This window comes from Juglans regia, chromosome 11, assembly GCF_001411555.2.
Source record: "Juglans regia cultivar Chandler chromosome 11, Walnut 2.0, whole genome shotgun sequence".
Lineage (NCBI taxonomy): Eukaryota > Viridiplantae > Streptophyta > Magnoliopsida > Fagales > Juglandaceae > Juglans > Juglans regia.
Genome location: NC_049911.1, coordinates 1678070 through 1698769, shown reverse-complemented (window position 1 = coordinate 1698769; position 20700 = coordinate 1678070). Strand labels below are relative to the sequence as shown.

At 36.6% G+C, this 20700-nt stretch overlaps 3 protein-coding genes across 5 annotated transcripts; 1 reads left to right on the top strand and 2 right to left on the bottom strand.

Annotated features, from left to right (window-relative positions):
- Positions 1–3321: 3321 nt before the first annotated feature.
- On the bottom strand, positions 3322–6441 carry LOC108984130 (root phototropism protein 3-like). Its single transcript, XM_035695592.1, has 5 exons — positions 6328–6441; positions 5993–6189; positions 5769–5838; positions 4064–5185; positions 3322–3822 (listed from the first exon to the last, which is right to left on the bottom strand). Exons 1-5 carry the CDS (start codon positions 6439–6441, stop codon positions 3454–3456), a joined length of 1872 nt encoding a protein of 623 aa, XP_035551485.1. The 3' UTR covers positions 3322–3453.
- Positions 6442–9316: 2875 nt separating this feature from the next.
- Positions 9317–11507, top strand: LOC109019387 (putative pentatricopeptide repeat-containing protein At3g05240). Of its 2 annotated transcripts, XM_019001668.2 has the most exons (2): positions 9317–9989; positions 10155–11507. In XM_019001668.2, exons 1-2 carry the CDS (start codon positions 9692–9694, stop codon positions 11387–11389), a joined length of 1533 nt encoding a protein of 510 aa, XP_018857213.2. In that variant the 5' UTR covers positions 9317–9691; the 3' UTR covers positions 11390–11507. The 2 variants fall into 2 exon arrangements, with proteins under 2 accessions (XP_018857213.2, XP_035538647.1); XM_035682754.1 differs by having other exon boundaries at positions 9317–11507.
- Positions 11508–12794: 1287 nt separating this feature from the next.
- On the bottom strand, positions 12795–15179 carry LOC108983817. 2 transcript variants are annotated; one of them, XM_018955584.2, is made up of 3 exons: positions 15090–15179; positions 14864–14983; positions 12795–14722 (listed from the first exon to the last, which is right to left on the bottom strand). In XM_018955584.2, exon 3 carries the CDS (start codon positions 14712–14714, stop codon positions 12879–12881), a length of 1836 nt encoding a protein of 611 aa, XP_018811129.1. In that variant the 5' UTR covers positions 14715–14722; positions 14864–14983; positions 15090–15179; the 3' UTR covers positions 12795–12878. The 2 variants fall into 2 exon arrangements, with proteins under 2 accessions (XP_018811129.1, XP_035538646.1); XM_035682753.1 differs by having other exon boundaries at positions 12795–14653.
- Positions 15180–20700: the final 5521 nt, after the last annotated feature.

Below are 20700 nucleotides of genomic sequence, written 5' to 3'. Positions count from 1 at the left end.
CTCTGTACATGCTCATCAATCTGATGCCCAACCAAGAGAATCAATGATGTCAATGAATTCAATATACGTGAAGAAACCATAAACCCATCACTACGAAATTAAAATTAACCAGCGTACACTAACAGGCAACTTTAAGACCATTAATCTCACTCTAATCTATGTTCTGCTGCTTCTGCAACAAAGCCAACTTCAAACCAACATGTACAAATAGACTTGATCAATTTTAAACTCTTACTAGTATTTACTACTGAGATAGGAGAGAAATAGAGAGAGAGAGCCTTACCGAGGCAGGGCCAGACGGCGGGGGAAGCTGTGCAATGGGGCTAGTGGCTGGCCCATATCAACGGCGGCAAGAGATTCGGCTTAAACATACATCTCTTGCTTCATTCGTCAGATGTAACTCTAAAAATATTGGCCATCAATTCTTCAAAAATCTTCCAATAAACTAAAAGGAACCATAGTATTGAAGGAAGTTTAAAGGTACAACCTTAATTGGCTAGTTGTGAAGATAGGAATAATTCTCCAAAATGATAACCAATATGCAATATCCTAAATGATAAATTAGGTAACAAGGTTAAAGGCAGATATACTCTACTCCATGTAACACTCCGTATTTTTTGTGTATTTTTTATTGAAAGATTTTTTTTGTTATTAATTTAAAATTTATTCTCTTGTTTTAAAATTGTTAGATTTTTAGTTGTGTTATTTTTATGATTTTTTTTTAGTTTACAAAAATTATTTTTGAAGTGCTTTCTCTAAATTAATTATTTTCATGTTAATCACTGTGTTTGAAATATTTTATTTCACTAGCTGTTTTAAAATCGTTTCCGTTGGATCATTTTCGTGACCCAAGTTATGAGGATTGGACCTCATTTCTTTTCTCTCTATTTTTTCTTTTCCTTTTCTTTTTCTTTTCTTCTTTTCCTTTTTTTTTTCTTCTTTCTTTTTCCTTTTTTTTCTTCTCCCTCCCGCGCCTCTCTCTCTTTCTCTCTCCCGTGCGTCCGCTGTTTGCCCTCGACCCGCTGCCGTGCGCAGGCGGTGGTCGACACCGCCCGGTTTCCCAGCACCCCCACCCACCGGCGACCTCCCCCTCCGATTTCCAGCCCCAGCCGCGCCGCCGTTAGCCTCCACGCACCACACGAAGCCGCGGCATTCCTTGCGCCGCTGCGCCGCCGTCACGCCACCTCCGGCCACCATCTTCTCACCACATCATCCTCGACCTTCTAGCAACCCAATGGACCCAACTCCACCTACGATCTGTCACCGGTGAAGCCCCACCATCAACATTTCCGTTTTGGGTGTTTTTGCACTTCAACCGCCTTTTGCGATGCCACCCACGGCCAACCACCACCACCACTAGTCTCACCGACATCCCTAAGCCCTACCCTATCAATCTCGGGTCTTCGTTTACACCCGTTCAAAAGTGGGTTTTTGAGACCCACGGCCATAGTGCATTTGGCACTGTTTTGTTGCTGCGTTGCCGCTTCTAGCACCTCCGTGATCTTTCAAAAATTATATTATAGCATTGTAAGTATTTTTCCCAAAGAACTTTTGAGATTTAAATGTATTTCTGCGCTAATTCATATTTACTGTGACGTTGTTGGTTATGCCGGACTGAGTCCGAGGAGTAAGGGGGGGTCGATTGGATTGATGGTTGAGAGAATATTTAGAGAGGAATTAATTTTCTTTGTCGAGTGCAGTTTAATTTTTGGAGGTATTAGTTTATATTTTCTGTTATGGAGTTGTGAATGGGAAGAAGTGTGCTTTGTTTAGTGTTGGTTAAATTGTTAGTAATTGTTTGGGACTGCGAACCGTTGGAATAAGTGTGAGTTATTGGAATTTGAATTGACATTGGTCTTGATGCTTGTATTGGACAATACTGAGATTGGTATAGAATATTTTGGGTCGAAGTGAGGGCTGTCCGGATTGTTATTTGGCTGTTGGAGTTTGATTAAACTTGCTGAATTATGATCTAGAGTTTGGGTCTTGAGTTGTCTAAGATCAATTTTGTGTTGTTGGACTTTAATATTTAGTTTATATTATTTTTATGAATAGGTGACGAGATGGATAGAGACTGTATTCAAGTCATAGATAATGTGCTGCAGGAGTCAGGTAAGCGGGGTTCATATGCTGGGTTTTATACAAGCTAATAAGACTGAGGTTGATTTTATGAAAATTTGCATAATTTGTGTTGTGTTGGGAACTTTTGAAAACAAAGATCAACCTCGGTCACTTATCTGCATTATTCATGAAATCTGTGTGAAAAAAAAAAAAAATATATATATTCTGACATGCATTGTGTAGACATGAGCTAAATTCTGTCATGTGATTTCTGAAATTTGAAAAAGAGCGATATTGAGAATATGAAAAGTTGTGCATTTATTTGTTCTGGCTTTTGTGTTCAGCGTGTGTAAACTGTTCTGATTCTGTTTTGGTACTCTGTAATTTTTTGATATAATATCTGAAAAACCTTTGGCATGGTGTACTGGTTTTCGTATCTGATTCTGTCTTTGCTCTGCTCTGTTATGCTCTGCTCTGTTTGGGTTGGTACCAACTTCTCTGTCTCTGAGTGCACCCACTTTGGAAACAAAGTGGTTTTATTGTGGTCTTTCCTATGTGCACACTCGGGGCTCCGAGAAGAATAAAGGAAAGATTTCACCTCTGTCTCTGCCTGGTTTGGCCACCGGGGTTAGCACAACCCTACCACGGAGGTGAAACATGGTCTCTGCTCTGTTTGATGCTCTGTTTTGATCTGATGATGATACTTAGTTTATGTTATGCCAAAGCACTAAGGGTTTTACTTGTCTTAAAACCATCGCTCTGTTACTTTTGAAAATAGGTTCTGTTCTGCATGTTAAGTCTGGAAAATATTTTGTTCGGCATGTTCTACTTTGTAAATGCTCATATTTGCACGCTAGCATATGATTTCTGCTTACTGAGTTGTTGATAACTCACCCCCTATCATTATAATATTTTTCAGATGATGTGGAGAGTCTAAATGAGGACCTGGATTAGATTGCTGTTTGTGTTTAAGCTGAGGAGATGTTGCTAGAAGAAGGACTTCTGATGTTCTGAGTTTAAATCTCTTTGAGTTTTAGTAATATCTTGGGTTTCAGTAATATTTATGAAATTATTGGTTGGGTTGTTATGACTACTGGGAGGTTATGGACCCCTTTGATTTATTTTTATTGCATTAAAGATTGTGTGGAGTTTGTAATGAGATTATTGAGAAGATTTGAGATTGATTTCATTTATGAAGTTTTTGGAGATTATTCTTCGAATGTGTTGGGAGACATGATTATGAGTGACAAGTAGTAATTCTCCAAGCCACCCGGGTTTGGGGCGTTACACTTCATACTCAAAGTGGCAATATAGTTTTTGAACTCCAAACAACTAAGGCAAGACCAAAGATCCAACAAAATTTCTTTTTCGTACAAAGCTGAGATTTTCCTTCTAATTGATGCATATCTTCACTTGTCTTTGCAGCTTTAGTTTACACATCTGTAGTTCATTGAGTTGCACCTTCATTTTGTCAACCTCTTTCTTCATTATCTTAATCTCTTCCTTGCGATTCATCCAGCCATTCTCTAAACCTTTAGACACTCTAATAATTGTCTGGGTCTTCGTTCTTTCATAATTTGATCCAGAAGCTGTCATTGACCCAGTCATGTTCACTTGCTCTAAGAGGATGAATTGTGTCATGATTTTCAATGGCAGCCTGTCGTTCTTCATCACATGCTCACGGGCTTCTTGGGATAGTCTATGGTATTCCAGGGATCTACATACACTTAATCTTTCCTCATCTGTTAAGCTAGGGTGTATCTGCACAATTGTTACAAAAGAAATATTCAGATGCAACTTAAAACCAAGTTCTCAGTGACTGATTGAGATGTGAGGTTGCATGTCCTCAAGGTCCATCAATAAATTGCAATATCAGTAGAAAAAATCACCAGTTTTGCAGGGTTAACCTTTGAACTTAGCCAGAGGAGATTGGCAGCCACTGAGCTTTATACTATACAATCAAATCGACATTCCTATTTTACAAAGTTCTGGGTTTTCGTACCTTGAGATACATGTCAACGGCTCTGTAAAGGCTGTCATCACAATACCGAGCATCTTTTGGCAATGCTTCTGCAAGTGACTGGAAACTTTTCGCAGGGAGGGTTTCATCCCTTGCGACCAGTGTAAGATAACCATCCACCAGCCTTCCGACAGCAAATATTTTTGGTGTGGGATTGCTTGAAACCGAAGACACATAAGACTCTACCACCCTGATGATGATGCCCACATCGTAAACACTGTCATTGTCTCCAAAATTCTTAACTAGGAGATCTGGAACACGACATTGCTCCAACAGGAAGCCTATTCTTCTTTCTAGCATATTCAACAATTCAGAATTGATTTTTGCTGTTAGGGCTACCTTGAGTAGGTGTAGTAGAAAATTGCAAGAAACTGAGTTTTCCTCCACAGGAAGCAGCTTAATCAAGCATTCAGTTGTAACCCTTTGTAACTGTTTATTCATATGTTTGGGAGTCAATTGGTCCAGTCCAAAAGTGATCCTAGAAAGCCGTTTTGCAGTCCAATGAGCTATACAAGATCCTACAAGCTCTGGCTTCATCCCTTTACTTTTGATGGCATGAATCACTTCTATAAAATGATCTATCCGAAGGCATGAAACATCTTCAAACCACCAATTATCAAGTCTGTCTTCAAGTTTTGAGTTCTCAGCATTTAGAATATTCAAGCACTCTGCATCATCTTCACCAAAGCTGAATGCTTTTGAATTTGAGCAGGCCTTCCAGGCGATGGCTTCTGAGCACCTTTCCACAATTTCCAGCTCCTTTGCCCAGGCAGAAAAGGATTCACAACTTTTGAAAATCCGAAATGTGTCTTTCCAGGATGTAAGGATTAAAAAGCTTAGAAAAGCCTCAGTTTCGGACATGAGATTTCCTGGTTCAAGGTCCTCCTTCATTTCCAAGAAATGTGCAGCACAATATAATGGAGCAATGTTGGTTGCTGTTAAATCAACCTTCCATCCGTAACAAAATTTCACTAGTAATTCAAAAGTTTTGGTTCCTCCTGGAAGATTATCTAGTTGGATTTTGGGGATTGTGTTTCTCTTGCCATTGCTGTTTCTCTGGAATACCAGTCTATTCAAATATACACTTCTTGAGACCATAGGAAGCTGCTATAAAAAGATGTTTATTTAAATGAAGTTTTAAATAGCCTAAAATTGAATTGATATCTTGAACGATTATCAAAGATAAGGAATATTGGTCAAAATATTGGGGTAACTGAATATCTAGTATGATTCTCTTGTATGAATGGTTGATGGGGATCCATCAGCCAACCCCAGTTTAATTGGGATCATAGATACTCAGTTTAGTTTAGGTGTTAAAAAAATTCTAGTCTTGATCTTGTTAAACCACTCAAAAGAGTTAAGATACAGCTTCATACCCAGTTTCCAAAGCAAAAAAGGGAGGTGAATGAATTATTCACATGCCATTTTACAGAATATATGCAATCATAGGGAAACGTGATTTACTTATATAAACACTAACATGTTAATGATTCTGTCAGCATCTTTACAGGCTTGTTTTTCAGATCTAGTTCTGCAGGCCTGATGATTAATTTTGTGCAGCTGAAACAACCATTTAAATGGGTCAATACATGAAATGGAGTTCTAAGGGCCTCATGTATGCTTGATATAGGTCACACACACATATTGATTCTTCATCTTTTGTCAAGAACAGAGTAAATGAGTGCACCTTGTGCAAGAAAAAGGTTGAATCTCCAACTTGTATGATCAGATCACTTGTAAATTTTGTCCGAACAATCCTGCATGAATAATTGGGACTTGTTGCCATAAAAAACACATGTATGCTTTTTTCCAACGTAAATATCATATATATGTTCTACAAGGACATAATCAACAATCCATATATGTATGTACACAGAGAGGATGAAGGTATTTCTGGGGGTTTGAGGTTACCAGTCCTGGTTTCTTCTTTCTATAGCTTCGGCAACCATGCTAACATTGGCTGGAAAAATGACAAATCGGTTAGGCTTCCCACCAGATATTGACTGACAGATTAAATTCTCTCTGTCAAGACTTTTCCTTCCCACTGTAGGCTTGTCATGTCCAGGGCATGGGCAAACCTGTATTCCATTCTTTGTTTGAAGTTTTCTCTGATTCTATCTTTGCTGTTGCTCACTCGGACATGGGCACATAGTCTTGATGTAGAGATTGTTGCAATATTTGTTTTGAAGTGGGTATGTCATTAAGAAGGTTTGTTGTCTTTTGCAATCTCATGTCATTTTAGGTACAGCTGAAAAGCGTGGACAGAATAGAGCCAACACCTTGATAATATTATGGTCCATAATCTCATCCACCTGTATAGAGACATTGAACCGCCTTTCGCCATCGATGTAAACTCTCATTAAAAAGGAGAAGGAATGAAAAGGAAGCTTTCGAATAATTGAAAATAGCCCTGCCAATTTATGGAGGCGCTGCCCTTCTAAATTGCATGCAAAACCTGCTGGATCAAGGCTGAAAAACCAACAGAGGAGAGCTCGGCCGGGATATGTTATGTCCAATGAAGCCTAACTTTGAAATACGTTGGGTTTTTAGTATTTCAATGTTCTCTTCCTTTGGGTTGTTGTATATCAGACTCACCACATGTATTTCAAGTTGTAATATATCAAAGTTATAATATAGTAATAATTTACAATAAATCAATAATGTATGCTACATCTAAGACATACTCTAAATGGACTAGGCAATGGTACAGTTAAAGTCCCATTATTATAATTCTTTAAAGAATTAGGACTACTTTTTCTTAAGTAATGTGGAATCTCAAACACTATCAACAGTTATTCTTAAGTAATGAGGACGTCGTTGGGTCATTCCATCATAGGTAGCATAGCTCAAGTCCTACACTTAATAGCTTAGATAGACTTTGATAACATGTGTAAGGCATCAAGGAAATGCCCTGCAGACACATTTGTCCCATACTCCAAAATGACTAGCTAGTAAATGGAATAATTAGAGTCCATTGAAATCATTATAAAGAAGAACAACTTCTTACTTTCAAACAATGCGTGATCTTATACACTACAAACACTTATTAGTCAGTATGATTACACAAAATTATAAATTATAGTTTACATTACTAGTTTTGGTAAAGTGTGCAAAACTTTTTTTCAAGTCCTTTTGCTAGTTTCATGTGTTTTTCTATAAGGTTAATTAAGTATTTTACTCTTTTAGATATATATATATATACTCACCACATGTATTTCAAGTTGTAATATATCAAAGTTATAATATAGTAATAATTTACAATAAATCAATAATGTATGCTACATCTAAGACATACTCTAAATGGACTAGGCAATGGTACAGTTAAAGTCCCATTATTATAATTCTTTAAAGAATTAGGACTACTTTTTCTTAAGTAATGTGGAATCTCAAACACTATCAACAGTTATTCTTAAGTAATGAGGACGTCGTTGGGTCATTCCATCATAGGTAGCATAGCTCAAGTCCTACACTTAATAGCTTAGATAGACTTTGATAACATGTGTAAGGCATCAAGGAAATGCCCTGCAGACACATTTGTCCCATACTCCAAAATGACTAGCTAGTAAATGGAATAATTAGAGTCCATTGAAATCATTATAAAGAAGAACAACTTCTTACTTTCAAACAATGCGTGATCTTATACACTACAAACACTTATTAGTCAGTATGATTACACAAAATTATAAATTATAGTTTACATTACTAGTTTTGGTAAAGTGTGCAAAACTTTTTTTCAAGTCCTTTTGCTAGTTTCATGTGTTTTTCTATAAGGTTAATTAAGTATTTTACTCTTTTAGATATATATATATATATATATATATATATATATTTAAAAACTATGTGCCTTTTTATTTTGGCTTTTTTTAAAAAAAATATTTAATTTTCATTTATGGTTTTTTTTTTTTTGTAATTTTTGGCCCAACATGTTGATAGAGAAACATTTTAGTTATTAAAGCTGATCATGCATTTGCACAGATGTTTTTACCCAATTGACAGATGAAAAATGCCACACCTATGATATTTAAAAACATTTTTTTTTTTTTGGCTTACCTAAGGTATTTATATCGAGATTTTTATGGAGCTAGCAGATTACAATATTTTGATAGTTTGATGGGCGATTAATGAAATTGATAGTTTGGAGCTGATTGTGAATTTGGTGATAATTTGAGGGAGGTTTGCGTATCTTTCCCCAGAGGAAAATCATATAAATTAAGCAATTCAAAACAGAAACGACTATGATTAATTAATTAATTATTGAAGAAAACGTAGCTGAGATTTAATTCATCACATGTGAAAGGAGAAATGAGTTGCAATATTGTATTGGATCCCGATCTTTGACTCAGAACATGAATATATAATTCAGATATAAAAGAAGAGAAATGATACTTGCAGTCGTGAGTGTGTAAGCGTCATACAGTCATTTTGAAAAGAAATTAATTTTTTAATAATAGACCTCACTCTTTTTTAAAACGACTGTACATCACTTACACACTCTACGACTGTATATAGTATTACTCATAAAAGAATGAGTCGCTCTACAGCACCAACTCCAAACTATCGTTAGTTTAAAATATTTTGAGATTTTTTTTTTATGTATTTTTTAATACTTAAAAATATTTTTTTAAAAAAATAAAATTACAACATTATTAAAAAATAATTATATTTGAATTCAGAGATAAGTTGAGATGAGTTGAGATGATTTGTGAATAATAGAATAAAAGTTGAATTATTTATTATATTTTGTGTAAAAATTTAATAAAATTATTTTAAGATTTGAAAAAGTTGAATTGTTTATTATATTTTGTCTAGAAATTTAAAAAAGTTGTAATTATGAGATGAGATAAATTAATGTAGATTTTGAATCCAAACCTCTCTAGTTAATCACTAAGAAAAAAAAAAATACAGCAATAGCTCCCAGCTTCAGCGGGAAGCAGTAAGAGTAACTTTACTCTAAACTCAATTTAGTTACACAAAATCTCTCATGCTATCTCATTTTATTATTATAATTTTTTCAATTTCATATATAAAATATAATAAATAATTTAATTTTTTTAAATTTTAAATTATTAAAAAATTATTTTATCAAATTATTTTATTTAAATTTTAATAAAACATCTCATTCGATGTCATTAAATCGAAACCAAACGTAAAATAATATGGGTCGAGAAACATCAAACAGTAATTTTTAACATTGTGGTATGATAAAGTATTAAATAAAGGATATGAGAAAGCAAAATTGAAGTGCCTAGTGCATACATTTGGAGTGGCCGGTCGGCTGTTTCTGGGTGTCTTCCGGCGAGGAGGCTTGGCTGGGAAAATCTGTGATGTCTCGGTTTGAGGAAAGAAAGGCTACGGTGCTGTGAAAGTCGGTTGTTGTGTTTTGAAATCGCAGAGGGAGAAGAGGGTGTTCGACATGTTCGATTTGGAGTCAAACAATGGCCGCCGTAAGCCAACAATTCGGTCATGTTACCCTAGAAGAGAGGGAGTCGAACAATGGCTGCCGTATGTTACAGGTTTTCTCGTCCAGTTCCAAGCAATGTGACATGGGTCACGCCTATTTCTGCGAATCCTGTTGGCAGTTGTGGCGGCTGAGTTGAAACAAAGAAGCCCATGATGAAACACTACAACGCCATCCTGCCTTTGTTAGACAAATGCAAAACCATGACTGAGTTGAGACAACTACATGGGCTGATGATCACTACATCAGTGATAAAATATGTGATACCCTTGAGCAGGCTTATTGATTTTTGCGCGAATCCCAAAGCTGGAGACCTCGATTATGCAGAGTCAGTTTTTAGCCAAATTGAAGTGCCTAGTGCATACATTTGGAACTCTATGATCAAAACTTACTCAAACAGCAACAATCCAGATGAGGCTGTGCATATGTATAGAGAAATGCAGCGAAGAGGTTACTCACCGGACCATTTTACGTTCCCTTTTGTGCTCAAAGCATGTTCAGTAGTTACAAATCCACATCACGGGAAATGCATTCATTGTCGAATTTTGAAAACTGGGTTTGAATTGGATATGTATGCGTCCTGTGGTTTACTAAATATGTATGTATCCTGTGCAGATATGGTAGCAGGATTGAAAGTGTTTGATGCTATTCCTAAGTGGAATGTGGTGGCTTGGACTAGTTTGATTTCTGGGTATGTTAATAACGGTTGGCCAAGGAAGGCAATTGAGTTGTATAAAGACATGGAGTTTTGGGGTGTAGAGCCTAATGAAATAACCTTGGTTAATGTATTAGTTGCATGCTCTCATAGTAGAGATATAGATTCTGGAAAATGGGTTCACAGTCGTGTCTGCCAACTGGGATATGATCCCTTTGAATCAGACTCGAATTTCAATGTGATACTTGCAACTGCTATTATAGATATGTATGCAAAATGTGGTAGCTTCGGATACGCAAGGAAGCTGTTCAACAAAATGCCTAAAAAAAGCTTGGTTGTATGGAATTCCATGGTTGGTGCTTATAATCAGTATGGCAGGGTTGAGGAGGCACTAGGTCTGTTTCGCGACATGATGATTGGTGGGTTTCAGCCGGACACAGCTACCTTTCTGAGCGGCATAGGTGTCTGTGCTCATTTGGGGGCTTTGGCATTGGGACAAAATATTCATTCATTTGTATTGAAGACCAACATCGTCAAGGATATTGCTGTTGGAACTGCCCTGTTAGACATGTATGCCAAAGTTGGAGATGCAAGAAGTTCGCACAAGATCTTTTGTGAATTGCAAAAGAAAGACGCGATTGCATGGACGAGCATGATAATTGGTTTAGCTATGCACGGGCATGCAGAGGAAGCTCTAGCTACTTTCAAGAGAATGCAAGAGGATCCTAATGTAATCCCTGACAAGATCACATACATTGGGGTTCTATCTGCATGTGGCCATCTTGGGTTGGTAGAAGAAGGTCAGAGACACTTCACTTCAATGGCAGATGATTACAGCATAGAGCCAACAGTAGAGCACTATGGTTGCATGGTTGATCTCTTGAGCCGAGCAGGCCACTTCGAAAAGGCAGAGAGGTTAGTGGAGAAAATGCCAACCCAACCAAATATTGCCATATGGGGTGCTCTTTTAAATGGCTGTGAGATTCATGGAAATGTGAATCTAGCTGATCAATTGAGAAGCCGTATAACAGAGTTGGAACCTCAGGGTAGCGGAGTTTATGTTCTTCTTTCCAATATATATGCTAGGGTTGGTAAATGGCAAGAAGCAAAGCTGGCTAGAGAGCTGATGGCACATAGAAGGATTGCTAAAACTCGGGGGCACAGTGCAATTGAATTGAAATTGTTGTACTCTTAACTACTTTTGCAATTTTACTTCAAAAGGATTTTGGGTTTATTTTTTTTCAATCTTGCTCCTTTCCAAGGAATCTAGAAAAGTTATTAATGAAGATTGACGAAACTTTAAATTATCCAAGCAGCTGTAATTATAACATTCCATCGCAAAATATTCTACTTTTATGTAACAGATCCCAAGTCTGTCAATAAGCAAATTGACAACAAATCATTCAAGCTCCATCTGAAAAAGAAGAAAACGCAGCGGGAAATCCTTCCTCTCTCTCAGATCTCGTGCATCCTCACTCTCAGGAGAAAAAGGACTAAATATAATTTCCTGCAATAATTTCATGCTTACAGGGGAAAAAAGCAGTTTGTTCACTCCCCATTAAATTGGGAAATTAATAAGAAGCATTATAAATTCTTGAACCATTGGCAACAAAATTAAGAAACATGACATGATGGTTAGAAAAATGTTCAAAATATGAACTGGCAATCCACAAAAATCTGGCAATCCGTTCATCTCTCGTCTCCAAGAACTTTGCAGACATTTTAGCAGTCAGTTGGTGATCATTAATTTCATTTCAATTTTTTTAACAAGTGATTAGTTTCATTTCAACTACTAAGCTTGGAAACTATGCAGATTGTGTATTATTCTACCACAATGCTTTTGAGAATGAGTCCACCATCTTATTAGTATTGTTTTATATAAAACATTACCCTGATCAGATTATTTCAGGCAATTATTTATTTCATGCTGGGAAAAATGAAACTTAAACAAATAATTAAACTTCAATATTAACTTAAACAAGACGTAAATTAACTCACATCAAATACAACCAATTTCTCGATCAAACAACTGGAAAGGGGACAGTTTGAGCCAATTAGTCATGGGTTTAATTCGAGTAAATAGGTGTAGACGGACGAATTAAAGTTAAACATGGAAATGACAGATCGAGTGACTTCTTCAATTAAATTCAAGTGATTTTGTTGATCATGATCCGCAACTTAACTAATGGGTACTAAATAGCAGAGTAATTAGTCGGATACAAAGGTCATGAGTTCTTGAATATCTTAGCAAAATTGCTTGCAGCCTTGCACATGCTCTTTTAATTTTCAATGTTAAATGTGGTTGTGATTTCCTGAATTAATTCTATATATGTTAATATTGGTTGAATCTGGAAGATGACCAACTTCAGGCTCAATGCATGTTTTTGCATAAACATCTATATATCATCATTTCTCTTATCTATAAAATGGGATTGCTAACACGAGTACTATATATATATATATATATATGTCCTGATCATCAATCCTAGTGTTGCATGTCATAATTACCGACCACTAAATATTTATTCAACAATACTTGTAACTGTTTATATTTCAAATCAAGTTTAATTTATTTTCAACAAGAAAGTAATAAGTCATGAATACACATGAAGTACTGATCTTTACAACAATTCTCCATCTAATTCCTATTACATGTAAATACCAACCATACTATTGTCACTCTCTCAATTTTTTACTAGTACGCACTTTTCGTGAATAATTAAATTACACTCGGCACATTCCTCAGCTAACTCTCCTAAAATTAATTCACCACATACCGAGCATCGATCAAATGTCTTCAGAACCACAGTAAGAGGATTTTGGTGAAAAGCTCTTTTAAAAGTTCTTTGTGGGAAGGAGATAAGAATTCTTTCCCAATTGAAATTTGGGTATTTTCCGAGAATGCATCCAGGATGAGCAGGATAACTACAATCAGCACAATAATAGAACCAACACTTTGGATCTCGCTTTTCTTCACAAATATCACAGTAACATTCACCAGAGTCATCTTCTGAAGTAGAACAAAGTGTAAATGGATGATCATGTTTCTTGTAGTTCATCGTATGCGGTTGTGTCAAACACTTGAAGTCTAAAGTGAATTCACAATCAACACAACTAAAATTGTTTCTTCCCTCTGATCCACAAGCACTACACGTTTTGGCTTCTGATGAGCTAGCAAGAATTAGTTGGTGGTCATGTTCGTGACAAGGATGTGTAAGGATATCAGGGATTAAACTGCATTGGACATCAAGGTCAAAATTGCATTTGACACAACGATAATCGAAGCCGTTACAAAGAAGCCCACAAGCATCACACTCAAATTCCTGATCTTGTTCTGATCTTGAGCAGAGCTTGAGGGGGTGTTGATGAAGTGAGCTTCGCAATTCTGTTGGTAATTCAACACACGATTTGTGAAGAAAGAATCCACATTGAGCACATTCATAAAATGGAGGAAAGATAGACCTAATGCACCCATCGCACTTTTTGTCGATCCCAGACCCATGATCGGTGAGTTGTAAGTCATGCTCATGACTGAAATGCTTGATTTCTGTATGTATTTCAGTTCCGTCTCCTTCTGGTTTGGTCTTTTTGACAATATATGCATGTAATAAGTCAATAGATTTATTATTGTGATCTTCTTTAGATTTCCGCATAAATGGACTATCTATTTCTTCTTCCGTTGTAGCACAATGAAGGTGAGCAACAAAATCGCAGCTTGAGCAACAGTAGAGCCAGTAGTTCGTGTCCACCGTCTTAGCACATATCTGGCACACAACTCTACGTTTGGATTGGTCGGCTGGAAGAGAGTAGATGAGATTGAGAGGGTGCTTGTGCCTTTTTACTTCGACGATTGATGGTGAAAGGGCACAATCTAGGTGGGCCACAAATAAACAAGTGGCACAAAAGTAAAATGCATCCTTGCCTTCATTCCCACAAGCACCGCAAGTGAATGAAAATTTTTTTTTATGACGGGTCAATGAATGGCTGTGAATTGCAGCTTGTATGGTGGGCGACCATTCAATCAATGGTAAAGATGTACATTTTGAGTGGACCATAAATGAACAGGTGAGACAAAAGTAAGGCATGCCATTGTCTCCCTTCAAACAAAGATCACACATGAATGACGAGAATTTCTCTATAAGGGTCAATGGGTGGTCGTGATTTTCAGCTTTTTTGGTGAGCGGTAGAAATGCACATTCAGAACAAAGATAAAACTCATGACAATGAGGACACTTATATTTAAAATCGAACTTATAGGAGTTGCAATTAGCACAATGTTCGTAACGATGTAGTTCGAGGAGAAGACAATGTTTGGGATGTGAGGGATGCTGCAATTCATAGGGAAATACAGCACATGACTTATGTATGTAGAAACCGCACTCTTTGCATCCGTAACCATCATCAGAAACCCGTTTTATTATTTCAAAGCATATTTCACAGCGACGAAGATCATCATCCACTGCGTTAAGGAGGACTAATGTCAGGGGATGACGGTGGTTGAAATGTTGAATATTCTCCATTGGCCTCTCTATATATATATTACACACAACAAATAATAAATAGAGAGAAATTCTTTAAAGTAGTCATGACTGCAAACCTATATATACATACATACACAATGTTGGTATTCTCATGCATTATTTTTTTTGTCCTTTCAAATTATTCGTACCTGGAAAATGGGATCAGATTTTCAGATTGGATGAATGTGGTTTGAACCTCTGATGAATGATGGATGGCTAGCTTGTTCTCTAGTACTCGTATTCTGTAGGTCTTGCTGTCAGCTAATTTCCTGGCATATAAAATTAAGTTAATTACCAAAAATTATTTGGAAAAAAGCTGCATATATATATATATATATAAATACAAAGCATGTAATATTAACCATCAATACTCACAGCAACAAATTAATGAAAGCAGCTTCCCAGTTCAGCCCCACTTTAATCGGCTTTCATCTATATGATTTGTAAAATAAAGGTTATCATGAATGATGATGATATGTATAGCATTCAACTCTACTATGTATATATAATATAATAATGGGGTCCGCCAAGTATCATTTCTTGTCTTATTGGCCACGTAAAGTACTATTCCAATAATATTTCTTAGATCTATCCTTTTTTTTAATACTTTACTTTCGATGAGATTAACTAAAGCACTTAAAAGATTCTTGGAGTACAGCTTTTTTCGTTCTTTCGAAGAAAATAAACGAACTGTGTGATTGGGAACCTTCATCTCAATTTTTTATTTTTTTAAAGTTTTTTTCTAAATATCACACAAATATAAATATTTTTTAATTTTAAAATTTTAATTTTTTCATCTAATCATAACTTAATCGTTATAATTTTTTTAAACTTCTAAACAAAATATAAAAAATTATATTCTAATAATATTTTAAATTTATAAGATTTTTATTCAATTTTTTCTTTTTTCTCAAAGCCTAATAAAACATCTTAATGTAAACTATTTTATTATTATTTACAAATAATTTTATTATATATTATTCACATAACTCTCAACTCATCTGGTCCCCAAACCATTCTTTGAGCTTTTTTTCACTCTTTCGTCTCGTTGAAGAAAATAAGGCCTGATTACATATGCACTGAATAGTATGGTGTTGATGATACTTTGCTTGCACAAATTGTAAAGTGGAGGCCTTAAAATATAAAACATTGGTAGCCAACATCTAGACATTACCGGCCTCTTGCTACAAATAATTAAATTCTCAAAGGAAAAATGGTAGATACTTATTAAAATTTTCCAAATATTCCTAACTTGTAATACGTCAAAGTTATTATGTAGTAATAATTTATAAAGTCTATCAATATTTGACAGTTTAGACTTTGTCTTGTATCCCATTTAATTGATATTGATAGTCAAAATGTAATTCTCAAGGGAGGGCTAAGCTACCTGGCCCAAACTCTAAAAGCAACTCCATGTTAATGGTATAATTAGAACTTCAATGAAATTATTATAAAGAGCAAGAACTATTCCCGTCCAAATAATGTGAGATCCTAGACACCACTTGCACTTATTAGTCAGTATGAGATATTACAATTTTCTTTCCTTAAATTTTCGTCGTCCACCTCGGGCCATTCGATCATAAGTATCATGACTCTAGTTTCACTGTACATATAATCAAGATAAGCTCTAATACTATTTGTAACGTCTCAAAGGAAGGTCTAACCACATTTGGGTCATACTCCAAAATGATAGGGCTGGACAGCCCGTCCTACAATGCCCTAGCTCTACTTGGGTAGTGCGGGCTACCCTGCCGCACCCTTTGAAGTAATTTTTTTTTTTTTTGGGGGGGGGGGAGGTCCGTAGATTAGTCGTTCTCTTTTTTTCATATTTTCAGGTTTATTTACTATGTTTGTTTTAAAATTTTTTCTAACCCAGCATGTTGATAGAGCATTTTTTTTAGTTTTAATTTAAAGATGATTATGCATTGACACAAATGTCTCTACCCAATTAATAGATGATGAAGAATGTCCCATCTACATTTTCCACCTATGACTTTTGCAAAGAATGGCTTGATGGTGGAGGAGTATATATCAATTACTTCGAAGTTTGGACAAGTATCAAGCTGGATGGTTGCGATACTTTATCTTTTTATCCATAATAGAATATAGTTGTCCTTGGTCATCATGAGCATATTGTTGATGATACTTGGCGTGCCCAAGTATGTACGATTAGTGATGAATATTATCAAAGAATTTTGTCACACTTTAACCTCAAAAAAGAAAAGAATATTGAAAGAATATGTTATGCACATATTGTTGATGATACTTGGCGTGCCCAAGTTGTAAATTGAGCGGTACTAAAGTATAAAACTTTGACAGCCAATATCTGATTAATTATATTGTTTGCAATTATTGAATAAATTTTCAAAAGACCATAAATGCTACACCTACAAAAGATTACAAAAAGAATGTTAAATATATCGTGTTAGATAGACGTGATAAGTTTTATTTATTTTATGAGAAAATATATTTATAATCGTGAATTGTATAACTGTGACATAATTATTTTAAAAAAATGAATAAAATTTAAGATTCATATAAAAAAATTAATTTTTTAGTAATAAATCTCACTCATTTTCAAAATGATTATGCAGCAGTTACACACTTTACAGTTATATAGAATTATTCTTATTTTACATTAATCATCACAAACTATCACAACATCCATGATATATATTAAAAATAATACTGATATGAATATTAATTTATAATAATATATTATCTTACGATATGTTGAAAGTAGTACTACGTGTCCGTAATCCGAACCTATCTAATAATTACTCGTAATCATCTATATATACCATCGTTCAAGACCTAATCATTTAGATGATATCTCATAGCCTATTTTTATCCATCTTAACAATGCAATCATAACCAACATGCAAACGATCAAAATGCAATAGTTAGGTCCTTTTTGGGTAATTTATTCAAGTTTTTTTTTTTAAATTATAGGATACTGGCTAAAATATTATTTTAAGTGTACTGTTTAATTTGAATTAGGAGCATAAACAATTGTGGCATTTCGAACCACAGTGAATAGTCAATATTTGTTCAATTATGTTGTAGTGAGTCGTGCTCGAATTTATCATTGAGTTACGTTTTATATTAGGAACATCCCATTTATTATTCAAAAGAGCTATTTAATTTTTAATAAACTTTGAATTTTTGTGAATATCTTTTATATATAATTTGACAGTAATAATAACAATAGGAAATGATAAGATATTTGTGACATATGCATGCTTTCTCTACAACCATAACACAATAAATAGGACTAAAAGCCAAACCATTAACTTAACAATTCTCCTGCAACCAGGCAATTTCACCCACCCTTTGCGAGATCTCAAAAATTAGTGTGTTTTATTTTATTTTATTTTTATTATTTTCTTTATGGGAATTCTAAGCCCAAGTGTTTGTTTGTGAGTTATTTTTCTTTCTTGGATTGTTATGGACTGAACCTAGGCTTGTGAAGGGAATAAAACAGGCCCAGCCCATGTGCTAGCAAGGAAGCCCAACCTTTCCACCAAAACGACATTGTTTGGTTGGTTGCTGGGTAAGTTTTTCCACCTCCCTAAAACACGTCATTTTGTAGCTTAAGGGTAAAACCCTAATATTTTCCTTCTTTTTCCCTGCATCACGACACCCTGCTTCTTATTCTTCCTTCTTTCTTTCTTTTTCTTTTCTTCCTCCTCTTTTGGCACCTGTGAGCCCTCACTGCCCCCAGCCACCGTTGTGCCTTCACCATGCGTACGTCAAGCACGGGCCACCACCACCGTCACCTGCACCACCTCCGCTCCATCCAATTCGCGGCACTCACTCACTCTCTCTCTCTCTCTCTCTCTCTCTCTCTCTCTAACCCGTGAAGCTTCAGCCATGAAAAGGGCTTGCCACCGCTGCCCACAACCCACCGAGCGCCACACATGTGATGCTTGTGGTCCTCCCATCGTCTCGCACCTCCAATCGTAGCCGCAGCTACATCCGTTGAGCCCCAAACCACGACCTATAAATAGGCCTTGCCTCCTTCACTCGAAAATCACATCCAAGTCTCTCATCCTCCCTCAAGCCTCCTCCATTCGCCTTCCCCATCATCTGAGCCGCAACCCCGTAGATTTAGGAGATTTTGCCCTAGCGCCATCGTGGGCCACCCCACTTCCAACAACCTTGTAGTGGTCGTCCGACCCCTTCCCCCTCTGCTAGGTATTTTTCCCCTCTGATCCATGCCAACCCGAGGCCAAAATCCCCCTTTGGGATCTACTCCATTGCGCGCCACCACCACCCTCCGTCGCGAGTTTTCCTTCGCTCACCCTTTTTCCTTCCTCAGATCTGTCACTTTTAAAAAGAATCCCATTTTAGTCTCTGTTCTACCCAGTTGCATCACTGCCGCCACAACCCCGCGATGCTCCGCCCCTTTAGACGCCACAACAGTAAGCCTTTATGCCTCTTGCCTTGTGTTTCATTTTTTAGCGTGTTCAGTTTTAGTCTAACCAACTTTGTCCATTCGTGTAGCGACGTGCGTGCTCGTTCAATTGCAGGGCACCATAAACCATCACGTGCGATCATCTAGAATATTTGCCTTCTGCATTGTAAGAAACTCTCCAGTGCAACCCTTGAATTTATAACGTGAAATTATTGCAAACTTCGTTGCAATCTAGTTGTGTTTGAGAAGGGCCTTGGGCCTGCGGAAAGTGTTGGGATTATTTGACGCAGTTGTTGTCGGAATTTGGGCCGAGGGTCGAATGGAAAATGAGAAACGCGTGTAGTTTGGGTTTGTGAAACTGTGGATTTGTGATTGTTGTCTTATTGTGTGACTGTTGTGATATATACCATGTCATCCAATAAACTGTCTCTCATGTATCTACATATTATTGTTACTGATATCTGCCATGATTTATTCAACGGTTCTATGTTGTATGATGTGCTAATAAAATTGAAAACTAGATTTTCGTATCTTGGTAATATTTTGTGGGTGTGTACGTATCATGATCGCAAGCCAAGATGGGATATTATCTCAGTGGAGCTCCTCTGGTCACTCGAGAGCTTAGTAAATTGAATGACGTCCCCTGACTTGTCGTCGGGCGACAACGGGCTCGAACAAGATGGTAACGCTCTCATGCTGACTTTATTGCCTCTCCAGTGGAATGGGCTAGAGGATACCTAGTCACGTACGCGTCAGGTGCAGAGTTGGGCATCACTCATTACGAAGTCACATGCACGATCATTATCCATGGTGTGACAAAGGGAGCTAGGGTATGCACATAGTCCATAGGGGAGACCATGGTGCATGCGTAATAAATAGATTTATTTTTGGGTACAAAAGGGGTTTTTGGCGTGAGTGGTCCTAATAAATGCATTTTTGGGGATGGTTGTAAAAATGGAAATTTTGGGGTATTGCTTCCATGACTGTTGTGCATTGTTTGTTTGTATAATTTCATACTTGAAACTCTTGGTTGTCGCTCTGCTAATTTATGTACTGAGATTGCAAAATCTCATTATGGTTTCCTACTTACAGTTCTGTTTCATAGAATCATAGACTTTGATACAAATGATGAGTATAAGTAGAAGGGACCAGCCCCACCTGAGGAGTGATGGCTTGGGATTTTTTACCTGTGTGGTCATCATCCCGGTGTCATGACTTCCACCAAAGCATACGTCAAGGTCGAGGGCGTCACACCCTTTGTGCATATCGCTGACGTAGCATTCTGCCACGTTAGCAGTTGTTTTATTTTAGAAACAAAAAATTGAAAAATACGAAGACGACGGACTACCCCCAAATCTCTCCCAAATTTTTGCAGTCGACAGACTTGAGTTGAGTCAGTCCACTGCTCTCCTCCGCTTCTTGCACTCGAAGGGAAACTCGCTATTTGTCTCGTTTGTCCGTCTAAACTTGACGGGAAATACACTAACCCCTATTCTTCCTCTCTCTCCTTTATATCCTCTCTCTCTCTCTCTCTCTCTCTCTCTCTCACACACACACACACACACAAAG